This window comes from Ptychodera flava, chromosome 9 (genome assembly GCF_041260155.1).
Source record: "Ptychodera flava strain L36383 chromosome 9, AS_Pfla_20210202, whole genome shotgun sequence".
Classification (NCBI taxonomy): domain Eukaryota; kingdom Metazoa; phylum Hemichordata; class Enteropneusta; family Ptychoderidae; genus Ptychodera; species Ptychodera flava.
This window is the reverse complement of record NC_091936.1, coordinates 17,277,166-17,297,687: the sequence shown is the minus strand read 5'-3', so window position 1 is coordinate 17,297,687 and position 20,522 is coordinate 17,277,166. Positions and strand designations below refer to the sequence as shown.

The 20,522-nt window shown below is 39.3% G+C and overlaps 2 protein-coding genes and 1 non-coding gene across 5 annotated transcripts in view; 1 reads left to right on the top strand and 2 right to left on the bottom strand.

The window, feature by feature from the left end:
* The first annotated feature begins 1,327 nt into the window (after positions 1–1,327).
* Positions 1,328–7,270, top strand: LOC139140183 (methyltransferase-like protein 27). Of its 2 annotated transcripts, none has more exons than XM_070709253.1 (6): positions 1,328–1,452; positions 3,528–3,627; positions 4,179–4,298; positions 5,181–5,319; positions 5,610–5,705; positions 6,507–6,837. In XM_070709253.1, exons 2-6 carry the CDS (start codon positions 3,529–3,531, stop codon positions 6,698–6,700), a joined length of 648 nt encoding a protein of 215 aa, XP_070565354.1. In that variant the 5' UTR covers positions 1,328–1,452; position 3,528; the 3' UTR covers positions 6,701–6,837. The 2 variants fall into 2 exon arrangements, with proteins under 2 accessions (XP_070565354.1, XP_070565355.1); XM_070709254.1 differs by having other exon boundaries at positions 1,341–1,447; positions 3,523–3,627; positions 6,507–7,270.
* Positions 7,049–20,522, bottom strand: part of LOC139140182 (polycomb complex protein BMI-1-like) — a 26,006-nt gene continuing 12,532 nt past the window's right edge. For both annotated transcript variants that reach the window (XM_070709252.1, XM_070709251.1), the window contains 8 exons: positions 20,040–20,173; positions 14,759–14,855; positions 14,135–14,190; positions 13,692–13,742; positions 11,838–12,028; positions 11,067–11,162; positions 8,723–8,815; positions 7,049–8,129 (listed from right to left, as the gene is read on the bottom strand). In XM_070709252.1, the coding sequence (XP_070565353.1) occupies positions 7,902–8,129; positions 8,723–8,815; positions 11,067–11,162; positions 11,838–12,028; positions 13,692–13,742; positions 14,135–14,190; positions 14,759–14,855; positions 20,040–20,151 (924 nt within the window). In that variant the 5' untranslated portion in view covers positions 20,152–20,173 and the 3' untranslated portion in view covers positions 7,049–7,901. The remainder of the gene's footprint in view (positions 8,130–8,722; positions 8,816–11,066; positions 11,163–11,837; positions 12,029–13,691; positions 13,743–14,134; positions 14,191–14,758; positions 14,856–20,039; positions 20,174–20,522) is intronic.
* Trnas-aga (transfer RNA serine (anticodon AGA)) lies at positions 20,342–20,423 on the bottom strand. The gene has a single exon. It is a non-coding gene; the product is annotated as a tRNA-Ser (tRNA).

Sequence of the window (20,522 nt, the reverse complement as noted above, 5' to 3'; positions counted from 1 at the left end):
AATTTTGACGGTTTTTCGGGGTTCGTTGATAATATAATTTAAATAACAGACTTCGCGCTGACCATTAACGTTTATTATGGACGCGGGCGAGAGAAAGCCAAATTAACGGGCTCGGCATGCCTCGCCCGTTAATTTTGGCTTTCCTCTCGCCCTAGCCTATAAATAAAGCGCGTCCTCCGTTATTTCTATAATTTATTCCTCTAGTACCAAACTTTACACGGTGACCCCTGCTTTTATTGTTGATTTAGTAAGAGAAAGGTTGAAAGTTTCATTGAAGTAAGGTTGAGCAAAAGTGTAAGTCTTTTTTTTTCGAATTGTATACTGGCCGAAAATCGCATCAAATCATAGTAGTCATGTCTGAAAGACAATGGCAATGTCGGGTACGTGCTATAATAATCGCAGATATGTAGCAATACAATCATGCCACAGTAAGTAGACTTCGCTGTGGCATTAATCTCGCCAACATCGACTGAATTGATCTGTATTCACCGCTGGAAAAGGCTACATATAGTAATACATTTTAGAAGTGATTTCGTCCCTGACACTAAATATTGTCGACTCTCTGCTCTCATGTCACTCCCCCTTAACTAACAAAAGCGTAAAATTAATCTCATTAATTTAGATTTATTGAAATAAATTTCTGCACTACTGTTTTCGTAGACCACTTTCGATATACCGTTCGCACCGATAACGTTTCAATGACCGTACCAATCTTTGATTGTTGTAATCTATTATTTTCCTCTGTCGTTGTGATTGCATTCTCCTGTCTTCATTTTGATGGTTACTGAGGTCAAAGGTCATGATATGATTGATGACATATGCAAGTTACGGTGTATGATTGTTTTGGCGGTGTTAATCCGCATCTCCCGTTGGTGTGTATAATCTAGCATACCCTTTATACCACAGGCATTCGACTCAATGCAAGCAGACCGTCAATGATGCAACCGGAAAGAATCATTCATATTCTTACTGGTTGCATAAGTGAAGGTTTGCTTGCATTGAGTTGAATGCCTATGCCCTTTACCCTCCTGTTATTCTGTTCTGTGTCCATTGTAGCTGCTCATTTTTGCGGACCGGCTACTTTGTCTGCGTTGTTATTTGTACATGATAGATTTAAATAAAGCACTTGAACCGCCGTTTATATGGTCAATTGTTGTTGTCCTTGTTTACCCATAGAACCCTTTTTAGGGTCTATGTCTAAGGTTTACGTGAAGTTCAGAATTAAGTGCAAAATTGTACTGCAAAATGAGCTCCAAAACTGCGGCGAATAAGATTGTGGTCGATATGAAAGGGCAGGTCAGTAGAGCGCCATCTATGGAAGGCCTACGGACGAGACCCTTGTCTGTTGAGTTCACTCTGCTGGAATCAATGGCTCTGACCCGTTTAGCACTCTACAACAAAGCCAGCTTATAATAAGTCACGAAAATATCGGCTGAACACAGGTCAGGTAAGGTATTAACTCTCAGATTAGATACATGGGACTGGTCACGCAGAAACGCGGGTGTCATGAACGACGGACAGAAAAATTGATACAAATTGTTTTTCTAGTGCACGGTGGCAGAGCTTTTGAGATCTGACCTTTACTGTATTTAGGTCACAGTTATTCCACCTGGGTTTACTTGTTTACCGGAAGAACGCAGCTGGGAACTATCTATTCTTTTAAAAGCTTACAACTGCTGTTACGCACCCGAGTGTAAAATAGGGAAGTGTTCGTACTGTCGTTCGTAGAGGGTAGAGAAGAAAATGTCCCCTGTTACCTGCCATCTAGACGAGCGTCGCTGACCCTCTAGGCTAAACAAGAATGATCTTTGACCCGGAAGGGAACGTTAAAGACGGGCTACAAATTTTTGTTGGTCCAGGGAGAAGATTTAATGGACCTGGAAAGTCTTTTGTTTACCGCATCGTGGGCAAACAATGCTAGCTATACCTTGTGCTGTTATTAAATACTTAAAATACCCAATTTTATGAAGAGATAATGAGATTGTGCTCTCTAATCACTAAAAGTGAAAATACGTACAAGTATCTTTTGTAATAAGAGAATGTCATGACATATGTTGGGTAGAAATCGCCACACACGTTTAGTCCGTCGAAGATATGGGACAAAATTAATGAAGACTATGACATGAAAAGAAATATTGCGGAAGAAAATGTCGAAGTCTGACACCAATTTGAAAGTCACTTTGCTAAGTTTCGCTGTAACGAAAACGTGCATGCTGTTTCAATATATGGTATTGTTCTATTCAAGATTAAAACAATGCATGTATCTTTCCCTTTACAGATGTATACATTGGTATAACACGAGCAGTTTAAAGTCGTGACAGAATGATTAATAGTATAGCAAGGAGGCAAAGTCGTTTTCCATGCGCTTACTTTTATGCTTTAGTTTTAGAGGCACACATGTGTTGGTAACATCACTAAATTATGTGCTAAAGTGCTAATAAGCAAGAGTTACATCATTGCAAGTCAAAAGTAGATCACGTGATTCGGAATTCAAAGCGTTAATATATGCGTCTCAATTTTAATGGGAAAATCTCTTGATAAAGTCTCATTACTTTTTAAAGATGTTGCGTGCAGGCTGTTAAAATTTGAATATATGTAAATGTTTGAACTAAGAAACAGTGCCACAGTCTACGTATCTGTTACTCAAGATGGTCTACAATAGTCTCGGAAGTTTCAGTTAGTATTCTAGTCAGAGTATGTACAAAAATTCTCAAACTTGTTTGTAAGATTTTCCAAAGCTCGTGAAGTTTACCGTGACGTCAATACATTCTATTGTTTGATTGTTATTAGCTGGTAGATTTAGGCCTCGCAAAAAATGTCGTTTTAATTGATTCGTGTAAACAATGATTTGAAATACGAAGACGTCAAGTACACTGCAATGGTGACTGCCACTTCACTGTACAGGTCGAGATTCATGGAAGTGAACTTGAAGAGCACTAGATTGTTTGATACCCTCCCGTTGCCCATGTAGTTGTATTTTTCGTTGATATTCGTCTGCGGGGGAAGTTCATAATTCTAGTACTACACTTTTGATTTTGCTTCTGGACTTCTCATAACTACGCTGCTTACTTGACTGATGACGAGCTGTATGTTCAGATTTTCATGAGCGAGCCCCCGTCCAACACCCAGCCCCCCCCCCCAACAAGCTGCAGATGTTCGCATTCTTCATTGCATTAGCATTTATCACTGAATTTGAAAAGTCTCCTCGGCTATCGAGGATATATAAACATGACAATGCCTTGTGAAAGAGTGAATAAAAGGCGTCGCTGTGAATAGATTTGAGAACCTTAACAATATACGTCGCCTGAACACGACATAATACGTGATAGAAAATGGGTGCTTGATATTAGCACGACAAGTGCCCTGAGATGCCTCTGTGGAACAGTAAAGTTAAATTTTTCAATAAAATCGGGACAGTCAACTTGGAAATTTACAGGCCAATGTACAAAGCACGAATCTAAAATCTGAATCCTAATACACGAGGGCGCTATAATGTTATCTCATATTTCATGTCTAAAACAGTTGAGTATGGATATCGAAAGCACACTGCGAAAACTCTATTCTCCTGAGATCACGACGGAACAAGTTACAGAAATATACGACAAATGGAGCGACAACTACGATGAGGTATAGGCTTTTGAATATACTGTATTTGTAGTAATAATTACTGATCTTTGTTGGTGAATTCTGCATGTTTTGTTTGGTTCCTTTTTAAACTTGCGTCCGTTTTCAATGCTTCATTCAAGTTAAACTGTGAATAAACCTTTAAGCTACCAAGTGTGGGATTTGTAAATTAAATATCACGATCTGTAACAATTAGATGAATTTGAGGGGGAAAAATTGGCGGACGTAAGTTCAAGTCGGTGAATAAAAAAATAAGTCCCCGTGAGACAGCCTACCGTATATCTTTATCATTTCATCCGAAGTCATAGACGACGATGTGCAGTGAAGTCACCACATCACCACGGGCGCAATCGCAGTGGAGACTGCGCGGCTAGTTGCTCCCCTGTGTTCCGTTCGTGACCCCATACTCGCGCATTTTCATGCGGACGAACGCAAGTACACGAGATATTACTATAATCACAGACTTGACCCATGTCTTATCGAAAGCAATTGTTCATAACTTCTTCGTAACGAGTTTTATGTTCGCTTTACACTTTCACATTTTGTCTGTGCAGGTAGTCAAACCCTCTTACAACGGGCCAAAATTGGTTTTAGACGCACTATCTGAAGTAGTCACCGATAAACACGTACGAATACTGGACTGTGCTTGCGGTACTGGACTTATCGGAGAGACGGTAAGAAGCATTAAGGAAAAAACCTCATATTTTCGCTTGTAGTGGTATCAACATCATCAATGGAGTAGTAGAATCACTAAAATTACCCTTGAGAGCCTCTTCACTGTTTTCTGAAAGTCAAACAGTTGATATCACGCAGACCGATGATATAGAAAAGTCAGGCTCTTCACGCGATGAGGATTTAGAATCCTCGCGTGGTGTCAGACAATCGTGGCCTCCCTGCTGAGAAGTAGTTCCATATCAATGCCTAAAGACTATCTACTGTTGATTGACCAATCAGAGTGCTCAATTGACTGGGTGTTTTATCTACTCGTAAAGCCTTGGTCACCAAATTCCAGAAACGAATGACATTGCCATAGTAAAGTACTGTCCAATCAAAAGTGAACAGGTCATATTCTGTAGACATCTGGTACGTTTTAATATTCAAATTTGGTAACACAGCGGAAACCAGCTGCAACACAAAAGCTGCTGTGGTACAAACATAAACTGATGTGTCCTAGGGCATTTAAATTAATGTGCCCTAGGGCATTTATAGGATGTTCCATTACATTTGAAGGCTATTTCACAAATAAAAGTTTTAATTCATATCCTAAACATGTTACATTGACAAAGGGGACGGTTGACGTAAACACATTGAAAACGAAAATATATCAGTTTAATAGGGGCGATAGTTTTAAGTCGGATAAAACCCTCGTACTCGGACTCTTCTGGTATATAAAGTCAAACCCTACGATAAAATGTCTCGGCCTGCGGCCTCGACATTTTATCGTTGGGTTGGACTTCATATACTAGAAGAGCCCTCGTACTCGGGCTCTATCCTATACATGGTTCACGTGTCATCGTTTCGTAACACGAAGATGCATCTTTATTCAAATTGCGCAGCTGCGAGAATCTGGCTTCGGCAACATCGATGGAGTGGATATGTCGGAAGGCCAGCTCCGAATTGCACGAAAGAAGGGGATTTACAGGAAAACAATAATCGCTGTTTTAGGACCAGAATCTATAGAGGGCGTCGAGACAGGTATTGTAATTGGAAAATTCCGCTGACAGATGCAATAATTTGTAACAATTTTCACTGAAACCTGAAAAATAGCTACTGCATACCGGGCTGCATACATATACAACGGTACTTTCATCACACTGTCGATATCGTTTTGCAATAGGTATTATGTACCCCTCTGTCGCAAATACAGACATTGTCACCATGACAACATGACTGTGAACGCAAGCATCATAGAAATATGACAATGTGATTAGTCAAGACTAAGATATCGCTTTCACGAAGTAATCGAAATGCAATGTCCTTTCTAGATTCGTACGATGTTATCACGTGCAGTGGAAGCTTTGGTGGTGGCGGACAGCTGAATGATGGCGTCCTTCAGGAGTGGACCAGAATCGTCAAACCAGGTGCGAAAATATTAGCATCGGACTATTTCATGCCCCCAAGTCTTTCTTTTTAACTTCTCTCGAATCCGATTTAAGGTATACAATATAGATGCATTCTTACAACCAGGATCCCTTGCAAAATAGGAATACTTGTCTCAGATAAAGAACGCAAATTGTAGGCTTTTGTTGGTGTAAAATTGTAGTATCAAGAAAGATGTATCTTATGTATGGCTTTCAAGTTCCGCTTTATATCATCAATCAGCGGACAACCTTCGCTTCACATGTAGCATTTATCTACAAAGCACAACGAGGTAAACTTCGCCTTCTTACCATTTCAAAATTCAACTTTAATCTATATTAACTACGTGCAAACAGGTACAGAAACTGTGTATATTATATATATATAGAGAGAGAGAGAGAGAGGAGAGAGAGAGAGAGAGAGAGAGAGAGAGAGAGAGAGATACGTATACACACACACATATATGCATGTATTGTATATTGAGCGACACACACACGCACACACACGAACACAGACACTCTGACACACACACAGACACACACATATATATAATATATATATATATATATATATATATATATATATATATATATATATATATATATATATATATATATATATATATATATATATATATATATACATACATACATTGATTGATTGATTGATTGCCCGGCCCTCTAATATTTCTGATTATCTTCTGTCTGATAATAAGTTGTTTTGTTATCGAAAAACGGATAGTGTTAAGATTTTTGTTGAATGTCAACATGATTTAAATTTCCTACTTTCTTTCCTTCACACAGGAGGTTATATCATTCTTGTTGTTCACGAGAATTATAGGAATCTGGTAGAGGGCGACACTTTCAAGAGGTTACTGGAATCCAAGGCGATGACACTTGTAAAATCTTGCTTCGTGGACCATTACGTCATCAACCTCGACGAGAGGAATGCGCGTGCTTTTGTGTATACACTGAAAGTGCTCGCAAGCAAACCATAGGCGGAACTGGACAACATGGTCAATATTGTATGATGCTAGTATGTTGGTGGTGCAAATACGGCGATTTGATTGGTCGAGAGGTGCAAGCTCTCAGAAGAAAAGTTATTTTTTTGACATCTCACATCAGAATTCCAATATACTGTTATGATATAACAGCAATGAACCACCTCAGCAATCTCGTGCTACACCGTCGCTAGGTGTGGTCTCTTGCGTAATCGCACGCGGCGGGAATTTTCGAGCGTAACCACCTTATTCGATGCGATACTCACTATGTAACAACTAAACTGCATGCACACAGTTATAATAAGGAACGCCAAATTCGAAATAATTCACGTTACAAAACATGAAAACTGTCTGCACTACTCATTTCTGTATATTTTTATTATTCATATCACAATTGAGACATTAAGTTTCAGATAACATCATGAGCATATTAATTATGACAATAGCTCAAATTTACACATTTTATACAGTCATTCTTTCTTTTTTGACATTTAATTTTAATCAAAAGAAAGTTGTTTTGGTTTTGGTCTGTCATACGAATAAAGTACACAGGCTCACTTGGTTAAATACGGTCTCGCGTAGCAAAATATATGGTTTTTGAAAAGTTTTTTTAGCGCATGGCCTGTGCGTTCAAACTTTCAAATAGAAACTAACATGGCACAGCGGGACATGAACTGAATATGGCACTCCATACCTTCAGAAGGCTGAAGATCGCTTTTGTTTAAATAATACTAATGATATATAATTTGTCAATTTGACTGAAACCCCGCCAGCTGCAACTTTTGGTGCATTTTCAAGTTTTTGGTTCCGTTTGAAAAATAATTCTCGCTCTGCTATAAAAGCTATATCAGAAAATATCGCTTTCAACTGGTCAACACAACTTGTATACGTACAATGTTCAAAGTTTTGAAAACCGAACCTCAAAATTCAAACTAGAATCAGTCGTCCACAAGGAAGTGGCATATTTTGAACAATGGGATACATTGACTTGGCAAACGCCCTGAATTTCAACATACCTTAGAGAAGAATGTAACCACAAATATTATCAAAACTTGCATCAATTGTTCCGTTGAAGCTGTTTGCAGCTAATGTCGACCCTGTGTAGGGCGCAACGACGCTGCGGCGGTATAGTGTCAAGGTTAAAAATTGACCAGGGGCAGCAATGAGCTCTCAGATTCAAATTTAAAATTTTATCTCTTCAGGTTTCACAGGCCAACTCCTTCTGGTTGTTATTGTTTTTGAGAGCATCTGAAGACTGAACAACTTCACTCTTCTCGGGCTTCTCAAACGTCTTATCTTGATCTTTGCCTGTTTTCTCCTTGACTGTCTCCTGAGCCGCTCTCTGCCGTGGCGGCGTGGACTCCGATTTCTTAAATCGCTTGACAGGTGGTTGCCGGACCCGATACATCAAAGCCATTGGTCGCTTCTGTTCATAAAAAAAGAGTGCAGTACTATGTGGCGTCAAAATGTTACAAGATGACAGTGTATGCCTGATAGTTGTCTAATTAAAATGAAAATGACATATTTAGTAAGAAAACTATTATTTTCTGTTTTGTGTCCCCGTTATCAGATCAAGGATGCTGAATACCCTGTCAAACTTGACGAATTACGCCTGGAATTTGCATTTGAAGTTCATTATCATATGTTTTGTCGTACTTCCCAAAAGTAATGCCTGAGTCATACGAGACACGGGAATTGGCTCGTTCACTTAAGCCCCGCCCCCCTACCTATGGTACTGTGGTCTATTCTCTAGCTGAGGCAGCGCAAATCGCATAAACTCCAATGTAAGATCACGGTCGCTCCACCAAGGACCGTGGTAAGATAAAAGAATGAGAACACCTGTGAACATGACTCTGATCGGGTCGGAAACGCTCTTGACAATAAACGTCAAAGACATTCCCACAACTACAAATCTTCAGCCATTTTGCTATTGACGTCGCTTCGCCGTCAAGTGTTGCCGTCGCAGTCGTTTTTGGATTAACATTCTCGGCATATTGTTCGTCCACTTGCGTTACTTACTCTTCTCCAGTCATACAGGTAGGCAATGTCCATCAGCGTAAAGTGGTCTATAAGGGATTCATCACTCTTTCGATAACGGTACATGACGTCAATCTATGACAAAATCAACAAAGATGATACATTTACGATCCATTTTTGCGAGGGTCCATTGGTCAAACAACGTCAAAAAAGTCATCCTTTAATATTAACACAATATTTAGCATATATATATATTATCACATGAACTGGCCCGAATTCCCACCTGTGTGACGTAGAACAGGACGGATAAGAAATCCGAATTACCCCTGTTGTACGTCATCAACCGGAACTTTTTTCTTTCATGGTACCGTTCATACATGCAGGCGTCGCGACACGAACATATTTGTTGTGATCGATGCCGTGCTAGCTCGCACGTTATTTTTACAAAAAGGTGACCCGATAAATCCAGACATGGAAACGGCATATTTGTCCAACGAAATTTCAAGTCGCTAAAACAGTAGCTTTTCCCGAGAATCGAATGGAGATACCGACGATCGTTATTTTAATGGCTCACTGCTCAGTAACGTCTCGGCTCCAGTCGAGTCGTGTGGACGTCGTACCTGGCGACCCCGGTTGGCGATAAACCGAAACCTACACCTCAAACTGAATAAATGAGTAAAGTATAATCTTCGGGAAAGCGACATTGGAGGCACAAGCCTAAAGTCATTCGACTAACAACGATCAATTTCCTTAATCACACAAAAACTCCGTAAAGTCTCGCTGAGAATCAAACTTGCAGCGCGGCATAATGCTGTAGCGAAGACATAAGCTGTCGAGCTGTGTGCAGCGCTGTGGAATCCCATGTACTTCGAAAGTTGACTCAGACAACACTCAAAACAGGGTTTCCCCCAACAAAATTAGGATGTATCCATGGACGAGATATGTGTCAATGCAAACATCAAAGTTCGTAAGACGAAAACATTGATGACCGAGATCGGGATTGACGAGTTGACACCGGCAGAGACCGGTGACGGCAACGTTGTGGGCACAGACATGCAATGAGTGTACTGTGTCATCGAACGGAATCTTTCGCGCTCGCAAAGGTCGTAAACTTGTGTGATATTTTGAAAGCCACGGCATCTCTGAGAATGAGAATTACTGTTTCGATCGTGTCGTCTCATTTACTTCATAAATATAATTGTAAATATTCTAAGTAACTCTGAGTACTATGGTTATCCGTCGCTAGCACGGTAAAAGCTATGTCCGCCGATGGCCAACTTGCCTTGGCATCGGTACAGCGCGAGACAAGATTGACACGTTCACGTGACCGAATCCGTACGTCTGGTTGGTGGAAATACCCTTTAATGTAGCAAATTTCAGCTTGATGGGATTTATGAATGAAAGTATGTCCTGGGTGACGGGCCGCTTTACTCTTTAAATGAAAGTAATCCGCGTAGGTAAAACACAAATCGCGACGAAATTCATGCAATTTGTTACGATAATTTTGATCCTTTTACGTTAAAAGAAAAATAAGAAGACTGTTCATGTGATAAATATATAATCCCATGGTATTTTTCTCTGTTTGACGTCATCGTATACTCGTGTTTTTCGCGGAGCCGCACAACTTCTCGCCTTCGGCTCGAAGTTGTACGGCTTCGCGAAAAACACTCGTATACGATGACGTCAAACAGAGAAAAATACCATGGGATTATATATAAATATATATATATATATAGAGAGAGAGAGAGAGAGAGAGAGAGAGAGAGAGAGAGAGAGAGAGAGAGAGAGAGAGTCAGAGTCTATGACCTGCCTGCTGACCTTTAGTTGTAACTCTACAGGCTGTTTCATGCCTGTAGAGTGACAACTACAAGTTCCTATAGATTCTCAGTATTACCGCCCTGCAGAAATGCATTGAGCACTATACTTTGCCTGCATTGACAAGCAAATCGCTTTTCGTGTATATATATATATATATATATATATATATATATATATATATATATATATATTATATATATATATATATATATATATATATACATGCATATATATATATATATATATATATATATATATATATATATATATATATATATATATATATATATATATATACACACATGCCAGGTTGAAGATAACGTGCACCTGGCTGTTGAGCACAGTACACAATACCGGAGTAGAGCTAAAAAAAAAACATGTGAACTGGCTGAACGCGAAAGAATAAAAACTACATAATAACGATACTCTGCTTCATGCTGTTGCTTGAGACATGGTTATACCAATTAAACTCGAAACGATGACATCACACAGACACGCTTTCGGTTTCCATGGATTCATTATGTCGACAAAGTCCAGCTCACATTCAAAATTTAATGAAAGACCTCACCTCATAGGACAACGGGAGACCATATTTACTTCGTATAAATTTCTTGATGTGGTGGACAGTGACCGCCGCCGGACATCGCAAATACCGAACGTCAGTCTGTAATGAATTCCATATTCTATGAATAGCTGACGTTGACCTTGTCGATGGTTCGTTTATGGGCATTTGATCATGCGTTTGCCTCTGGGAAAGATATAGCTGTTTATATGAACCGTCTGTCACGGGGTATGTTACACAATCTACACTTAAGGGTCGTCTCCTCTGCATCTGCATGAACGGGACCCATACAACGAGTGTGTTGCTATGCGCTACACTTCCCAATATACCTCGTGAATATCCAAAAACTTAAAATGGTGGCTTTAACACTTCCTTATGATGCTGTGTGTCGTTTTTTTCCCTGAAAATATCCTAAAAAACTAAGCGCAAGGACGCAAAACAAATTTTGACACTTAACTTAATTAAAAATTATTTAAAATTATTAAACTTCAAATTATCATCTCTCTAAAGTCGATGTTTAATTACTTACACGTTATCATTATTTGTTTATCAATTTTCAATCATTCAGTAAATTGTTCTCTTTACGACACAAGCAACGATTCCGAAGATTTACGTTATTCTAATTTATTTTAAAATCCGGGTTTTTCAGGGCTGACGTGCTGCCGTTTTGTGAATCAATATCTTTCACGATGTGCCGTGCCCGATTTACTGTATTCAGGTTAATTTTTCATAAAAAGACAACGTCATTCACAGCTAACGGCAACCATATCGCATTACCTTTTCGCTGGTATCTTCGTCGCTCCGGCTGCTGTCGTTATTGGCAACGGGGGTGCGCGGAACTCCGCCATTTTGCAAGGGTTCCTCGTTGTGGTACTGCAGGGATAGGCTTATCTTTTCGTCGTCCTTGTACACGAAGTTTTCATCAACCTCGCCTCGTTCTTCTGCATTCGACGAGTTTGCGTTACCACCTGTAAGTACACAGTTTCTTCTGAATTTCAATTTTTCACTGGTATTTGAGATTTACTCCCGAGAAATAAAAAGTTAAACGATATAAATAAATGAATCATGTTATCGGGTATTTTGTGGCCCGGCCGGTCATTTATTGTATGTATATATTCCATACAACGAAACAACAACGCAAATCAGTGAGTTTAAAGGGAAACCGTCGTCGGAACTGCGCTTGTGCGAGTTTCATGTTTACAAACAATGTATTTCGTGCACGATATCTAGATGAACCTCATTATCATAGCTGCAACATTTAAATATACGATGAAGGTTATGACAGACATGTTTTTAACGTTCATCAATCACCATCGTACCTTGGATACAGTGTTTACATTGTTCGTATGGGTCCCATACGACCTTTGAACACGTATCCCTTTAACCAACAATAACACACTAAAATATAAATAATTTGGTTCGTCACTTCATACGACGACATCATTAAATAGACCATTCAAATATCTGACCATGTAATGAAATGTTCCATAATTGAGTAACAGCTGGTCGGTTTTTCGCTAAAATTGATGAAACATTGTTCCGGAATCTGTCAACAATGCGCACTCTGCGCCATTGATATCTTAACGCTGTAAAAACACTCTGTGAAACGACATTTTGAATTTTATCACACACTGCCAGAAAAAAGTGATTTATTTAACAGCAGATTTTAATGATCGTCAAAACACGTGTTTGAAACCACTGTTGGAAGGATGACGTCATATGCTCATTCAAATCATGTCCGTCATATGCCCATTCAAAGGCCCCATTGCAATTACATTGACTCGTGTGAGGCACTGCCTGGTTGAAAATTTAGCCGTGGGCGTAAAATAGACATCTCAAAACAAACCAGCATCTGGCGTCGAATCAAAGTTCGTATAGACTTGACGTCCTGTTTTCTGTACCCATGGATGACGGGTGACGTTGAGAAAAACGTCTCTCATTTGCTAACATTCGTATGCCAAGTTTAACGCGATAAAGGCGACCAAGATCAAACCCAACGACTGTAAAGATCGATTGGCGTGTGGCATGGAGTATCGAAAACAAATTTGTCAACTGAAATGGATTAGATTAATGTCACTCAGAGGTATGTGAATGAAATTTACAAACAATGTACATTTACATATTTACCACAGTGAAAATACACCTGTACTGTAAACTGTAGATTTGTTTCCATGAAACAGACTCAACCGACTTGAATGGGTTATATCAGTAATGCCACAGTAGCATTTCTTGTGTTTTGCGTCCAGGCGCATATAGATTTTCAGGGGGAAACATACTTTTTTTGTAGAATTTCTCATCGTTGGCGATGTGCTGTCGCAAAACCAAGCCATAATTACTACATTATACGAAATAATTCCTTGCAGCATGTTGCATTACATCCGTTGAACCATGTAATGACGTAAAACGAACGGTACCACTCCATAAGCACGGAGTTGCAAGAATGTGCATGTTTATGAAAGGACTGTCAAAAAAGGAAATTGATTTTGTACATGTAATTGTCGTGTGTAGTTTTAAATCTCTTACCCGCCTTTCCGAAGTTTTGAGTGAGCGCAAACAAAGAATTTACTAGTGTCGCCTCAACTGTGAATGTTTACCTGCTGAGTCTATACATAGTTACATACGGGTACTTACTCGGTGTTTGTGGGTTGGAGGCATAAAATTCCCGCCTTCTTTTCATTTCGTCTGTAAACGATCAAAACAGAATATTTCCGATCAGACGCTATTACTGCAATTCTTAAAATGTCAAGATATATATATATATATATATATATATATATATATAATATATATATCATTAATAATTAATAACACAGTAAATCTGTTTCTTAAGTTTCATACTTCTGTCTGAGGATTGCAGGATGTAAGTTACAGATTTTATTACTTTGTACTTGAAGTAATTTGTGTAATTATTTATAACGCTCTACTTATTATCGAGCACATAATTTCCCACAAGGACAGCTGTATACTTCGAGATATTATATATATATATATATATATATATATATATATATATATATATATATATAAGTTATCAAATAGAGGCAAAACATGTAACAGTGAATCGTGAAACTTACCTCGGAAAAGTCCTGGTACAAGTTTGTAGACAATTCCTTGCAATGTCCTGTCAGCTCTGCAGGTAAAACCGAAACTTGACAATGACATCCAATTGCGTGGAAAGTGCAATAATGCTGAATCAGTTCTCAAACTGTCGGTCATGTTTTTAACGCCTTCAATATCATTCCATCTTGCTTGTCATGAACAATGCCTGGACTTTCATATCTGGAATATGAACTTCGCTTTGACAAAAATAATTGCACTACGAATCCGAAATAATTTTGACGCAAGAAATAACAGCTTTCTTTCAAAATTTGCCTTGCTTTTCAAACTTACGATCAATAGATACTTGCCGTGCACTTGGGGCGAAATTTTACTTGTCACGCCCTCAACGGTCCCTGTGCAACCCTAAATGTCGACATTTAAGTTTCGTCTCAAGAATGCTAATTTCAAAGCAGAAGACCCGCAGATGATATGGTATGATTGGTTTTAGCGATGAATTATTGACAACATCGTATCCAGCTGATACAAAAAGAGTATCCCGAATGCATACATTGTAGGCGCGTCCTATAACCTTAAAATATCTATGTCATGTCGGTAGATCTGAAAGAATTGGCATACTGTGTTATTAAATTTAACATTACCTTATATGCTGCAATGGCCGTGTCTTGTGCACCTGTGTGTCACACACTGGACAGTACTTACTGGTTTCTAAGTACCGCACGATACATGTCTTGCAGACTGCGGAAAGAAGTGTGAACAGGAAGAATGAATAGTTAATGGCATATCAAGTTTACTTCGTTCAACAAACAATAGCTGATAAATGGCGCCGATGCAGTGATCATATAAGTGGACGATTCGTATTGACTCGCTGTCGTGATTGAAAGATAGAGAATATACCTTCATTTTTTGCTCACGTGTTCACACACGTGAGCATATGTCGCAGCGATGTCTGTCTGTCTGTCTGTCTGTCTGTCTGTCTGTCTGTCTGTCTGTCTGTCTGTCTGTCTGTTGGTCCGATATCTCAAAAACGGCTGATCAGATCAGAATCAAATCTGGTACATAGATTCAGTTAGCAAATGGCAAGAACTGATTAGTTTTTGGTGGGTGTGGCTTGCTTACTTTTTGCTCATTTGCATAATTAATGATTTTAGAAAAAACGGCTTTACATTGAGAATGACTGCACACAATTTGATGAGACTTGCTACAAATGTTGATCACACCAAGATATATTATCAGTGGGAACCATTTAGGGGTGACATGAAAGATAGTTGCTAGTTTGCATATTTAATGAACTTTTCTAATTAGGGATGTATATCGGATTTAACTTGATCAAAATTGACCAAACTTGGTATGTATATTGAAGATACTATGATTAAACATTATTGAAAGTCATTAAGCATTTTAACTTCAGCCAATTCCTAATTTGCATATTTTATGAACTTTGCTAATTAGGGATATATATCTGAATTGACTGGACCAAAGTTGATGAAACTTGCTACATATATTGAAGCTACTATGATACAATATTATTGAAAGTCATTACGCATTTTTACTTCAGCAAATACCAATTTTGCATATTTAATGAACTTTCCTAATTAGGGATATATCCGAATGACTTGATCAAATTATGAAACTTGCTATGTACAATAAAGACACTATGATGTAACATTATTGAAAGTCAAAAGACATTTCTACTTCAGTCAATTCCTAATTTACATATTAAATGAATTTTCTTAATTAGGGATATATATCTGAATTGACTTGATCAAAATTGATGAAACTTGCTATCTGCATCAAAGACAATATAATACATTATGTTGATCATAATACTTTCAATGAAGTTGCAAACATGTGGCAAAGGTTCAAATTCAAACAGAACTGCAATATATATTGAAACACGTGAGCATTTTCAGTTCATATCTGGTACCTTATCTGGCTGTTTCTTTATAACCTTTCCATTCAGAATGCAACCTGCGACCTTGAAAAATCGGGTACCAGTATGAATTAACTCAGGGATGGCGGCCATTTTGAATTCCAAATAATGGTAGATATCATGTAATTTGTTACTCCAATGAAAACAAATCGTTATTTTTTGCCCCTTCAGGTCGTTATATGGTTTTGCTGCCCTTGGCCAGGTAAACAGTGGTTACAGTTAGACGTATTTTTTAATCCGTGTGACTGTTCTTATCAGATTAATCTGTTGGGGCAAACTGATACGCCAAATTTTACTTTTTTAGAAAAGCGAAAGGCAGCAGTACCTATTTAATCCTCTAATCCCCTGAAACAACCTCGATCTCCGCGGGTCAAAAATGTCGCCTTTGTGAGAGATTTCAGTGACCTTCAGGTCAAGGAAGGTAACTCCCAATTTATGTTGTATAGACATTGCTGATTTTCATTTTAAGGTTCTTTCCCGAGAAAAAGAAACTGAGCGAGACTGTAAAAACACGCGAGAAATTGTACACGTCTCGCACTTTCATCGGAAGATGGGGCGATGTCATATATTCAACACATGACCAATGATGTGTATGTACAACTTTACGCAATAACCCCCTTGGCAGGCAGGTATGCACGAGAGTTTGGTACAATGCGCCACATAGAATAGGCGGCTAGGCGAGAACTGCATGAAGCGAGTTGTTGCTAAATCTTGCATACCTACCTTTAGAGGCGTTATTGCTTTTAATATATTATATTAAAATACGTGTTTCTGGCATTTTAACGTGTCGGTTTGGACACTCAAAAAAGTAAAAAGCAGAATTTGAAATTGGGGAATCGTCGTTGAACCATAGACAGAAGAGGGGTCTTCTCCTCTGCTGTCTGTGGTTGAATCATAATTCAGAACCGAGACAGGGAAACTGAAAAAAATGGAAATACGTCGTACTCAAACTCATGCAGTTTGTGACAGTGGCAATTAAACAAACGACGACAGTGAAAGAAATGCAACGGCAAAACGCATCCCGATCTGACTGAGTGTGCTGATAATTTCAAACGCTTACGCTGTTTTTGATTTTTGTAAAAAAAAAATGATTTTGTAATTTATGTGTTCCAATCCCGAATATTCCCTGCTACCAAAAGATTGCTTTGCCGTACTCGATACACTCATACAAGATAATTAATGTCTCTATAATGAAGACCTATTACCTGGTCATGAGGGCTACAACGCTCGTTTAATAACGCTACGGGCCGTGCTTTAATAGCAAAACATTGCCACCGCCACGGGAAATACTAGCAACGCGTGTCAAGCAAGGCCTCCCAGGTGATTAGACGAGCGCTTTACCCCTCATGACTGGGTAATAGGTGTTCACTATCAACACATTAATTATCTTGTAACAGTGTGTCAAGTACGCCAGTTCACCATTCTTATTGGACGAGAGCTAACGCCGTCTGTTGTAAAATATCAATATAAGCCAGCGCTACAGTTGGACCCTAAACGAACGCGATCGGTTTATGCCGAAACACAGAGCGTTGGATGACAGGGGCATTGGGATTAAACAAACTGAACGAACTTGAATGCAGATCTCAGCATAGAATGATCACTTTGAGTATATGTCGAGATTTGACCAGTTCAGAACATATAGGACTTGCTGTTGCGTGTCCGTCTATTGCGTGACGTATTCAAAACCGAGTCGTATCCCCGCCACAGGGGTGGTCCATCGCTATTATATTATTCACAACAGTAAATGCAATGCTCGCGAGAAACTTTGAAAAAAGTGTTTAAACTGAAAGATTGAATAAGTTTGCGTGTTGTATGGGCTCCAAATTACGAATAATTATGGTTTATCGACGTTCCGCACAGCTGACACATGTTCACCAGGCTGTGCAGGCAGTAACCGTAAAACTCGCTTCTGCAGACGACATAAGAAAAATAACCAAACATTTGTACGCGCCATTTTGAAAACAATATACAGCTTTACAGTGAGCCGACTGAGTGTACCTCAAAACATTTGTTAATTTTAAGAGATAAATCTGCAATTTCCTTTTCAATAATCTTCTCCTCAAAACCTTTTTGATTGAGAATTTATACCATATAAAGTTACTTCGTGTTCAGGGCCGAGTTCACTGGTTCCAACTGGGGTATATCGCGAATGTGAAACTGTTATTTACGCGTCACATTTAATTGCTGCACTTTCACCATCACTGTCCTTTACAGCATAATTAAGCAATAAAGCACACCCTGTGACGGTATACACGAGATTTTGACCAGTTCACAACATATATGCACGAGCGATAGCGAGTGAATATATGAAGTGAACTGGTCAAAATCAAGTGACATAAGCTTACCGTCGCTGGGGGTGATTTATTGCTAGTATATCATAACAGTATATTGAAATTTTGGCATGGAACGTCAAAAACGGATTTTTTTGCTCAAACTGAGAGCTCATGCGTATGCCAGCCGTGGTATATTGCCAATGTACCACGGTTCTTTTCGCGTTTCGACCAATCAGATCGCTGTATTTGCGCCATCAATATACTGGTATTATATAATATTGATTACATCATACCAGTATATCGATAGAGCAAACAAACATAGCGATCTTGGTCGAGCCGTTAAAATGACCATGCTATATCGAACTCTCAGCTATAATAGAGAGAAAAAACAATTCTTTGCCTTTTTACGCCAGAATTTCACTATTTATGATGTAATAGAATTAACCACCTCAGCAACAGGCATATCACTCGCTTTTGACCAGTTCCCTGAGCATACGTTATAACACAGTCGTTTGGTGGGCTATTCAGCCTGAGGACTATTCGCCCCATAGACGAGTGTACAGGCAGGTGCAGCCAACGAACAATGCACTTTAAAGGGGTCCTTACTATGATAAGATACATTGTACATGACAAGTAATGTGACCTGACTAATTTCCAGTCAAGAGGGTAATTAATTAGCTGTTCATAATTTGCCCTCCCAATGAAAATTTTTCGAATTACCCTACAGCACTCAAACTTCATTTTTACCCGCTCCCCACACATTTTGCCTGTTTCCCCTCCCCACTGTGAATGTTTGAAGCTCCCCTGCCCTGTAGCGAAAAAAACTTGCCGATTTCCCCTGCCGTGGAAAAAAATCCCCTAAAATTTTGTCATTCCATTTCCCCTGCAGACATGAAGCTACCCTACCCTGTGATGAAAAAAAAACTGTCGATTTTCCCCTGCCCTGAGAAAAAATTTAACATTCCCATGCAGACTCATACTGCAGTGGCCTTGTATTTGTTTCCCTCTCGCAGTACATAGAGTGAGATGTGGGGTCAATCGATCGGCAAAGTAGTCTGGGTAACTTTTAAAAGGTATGAGTAATTGCACTGTGTCCCCATCCTCGGAAACACCATTGCTGAAATTCCCCTGTCCCCGTTTTAAAAGTAGCTTCCCCTCTCCTCGTTTTCGCCAAGCCCTGTCCCCAGGACAATCAACCAATATCTACCCTACCGGACAAAAAAACTAACATTTCCTCCCCTGCCACCTAAAAATGTGTCCCCTGCCCTAGCAAAAATTAAAATTTCCCCTGCCCTCAAAGATTGCTTCCGGAAAGCCTTTTCAATGAATAGCTCCGTTGGCTGCACCTGTACAGGAGCGCTTCTGTACACTCGTCTATGGGGCGAATAGTCCCAGAGCTGAATAGCCCACCAAACGACTGTCGTTATAACATGCCACGTACTTACTTAATCTGTTACGTGATTCGCCCGAACAATTCACGTGACGAGAAAAAGACAGTGTAAACTCGTTTGTAAATGTGACGGGCTACGGCGCCCTATTTATTACCCCTCGTGGCCGTGCTTTACCAGATTGTTATTTGAAATAGCAATCTATTTCTGGCAACGCACGAGTGCTCGGGTTAATAAACAGGCGCCATGGCCCTCACAACAGGGCGAAGGGTGTTCGCTATCGACTGTGGAACACAGCACAAATAGTAATTGTTGTGCGCAGACTCACATGAGTGGAGGCACTCGACTATTGTCGTTGCATCGATGAAATAGCCCCCGCACAAGACACACATCAAGTGCGGATTGAGCTCAGTTATCTTCAGCTTCATCGTTCGATTCATTTTCGATTCAATTCTCGAGCATCTGTAATAAATAATTGAGTAAAATATTACTACAAAAAACACAATAATTAAAATTATCGATTTCGACAAAGAGCCGGTTCACAGAGAGTATCACTGTGTGACGTACTAATGGTTGATGTGTCGGTGAGTGACATGAAAAATTAATGTCGTCAGTAAAAGAAATGGCTGGCGTAGTCGGCAGGATTCGAACCTGCGCGGGCAGAGCCCAATGGATTTCTAGTCCATCGCCTTAACCACTCGGCCACGACTACACATGTCAAACTGTAGAATTGTTGAATTAAAATATTCTCGAAAAGATAAGACAACTTTTTGATAAAGCGTCAACGCAGTCGGTGTTGATCAGTTTACGA

What these genes read in the sequence shown, in the direction of transcription:
- LOC139140183 (XM_070709254.1), top strand. Translation starts at nt 3,529, where the DNA reads ATGGATATCGAAAGCACACTGCGAAAACTCTATTCTCCTGAGATCACG. An exon ending in GGAGCGACAACTACGATGAG is followed by an intron (nt 3,628 to 4,178) that starts GTATAGGCTTTT and finishes TTGTCTGTGCAG; the next exon opens with GTAGTCAAACCCTCTTACAA. An exon ending in GACCAGAATCGTCAAACCAG is followed by an intron (nt 5,706 to 6,506) that starts GTGCGAAAATAT and finishes TCCTTCACACAG; the next exon opens with GAGGTTATATCATTCTTGTT.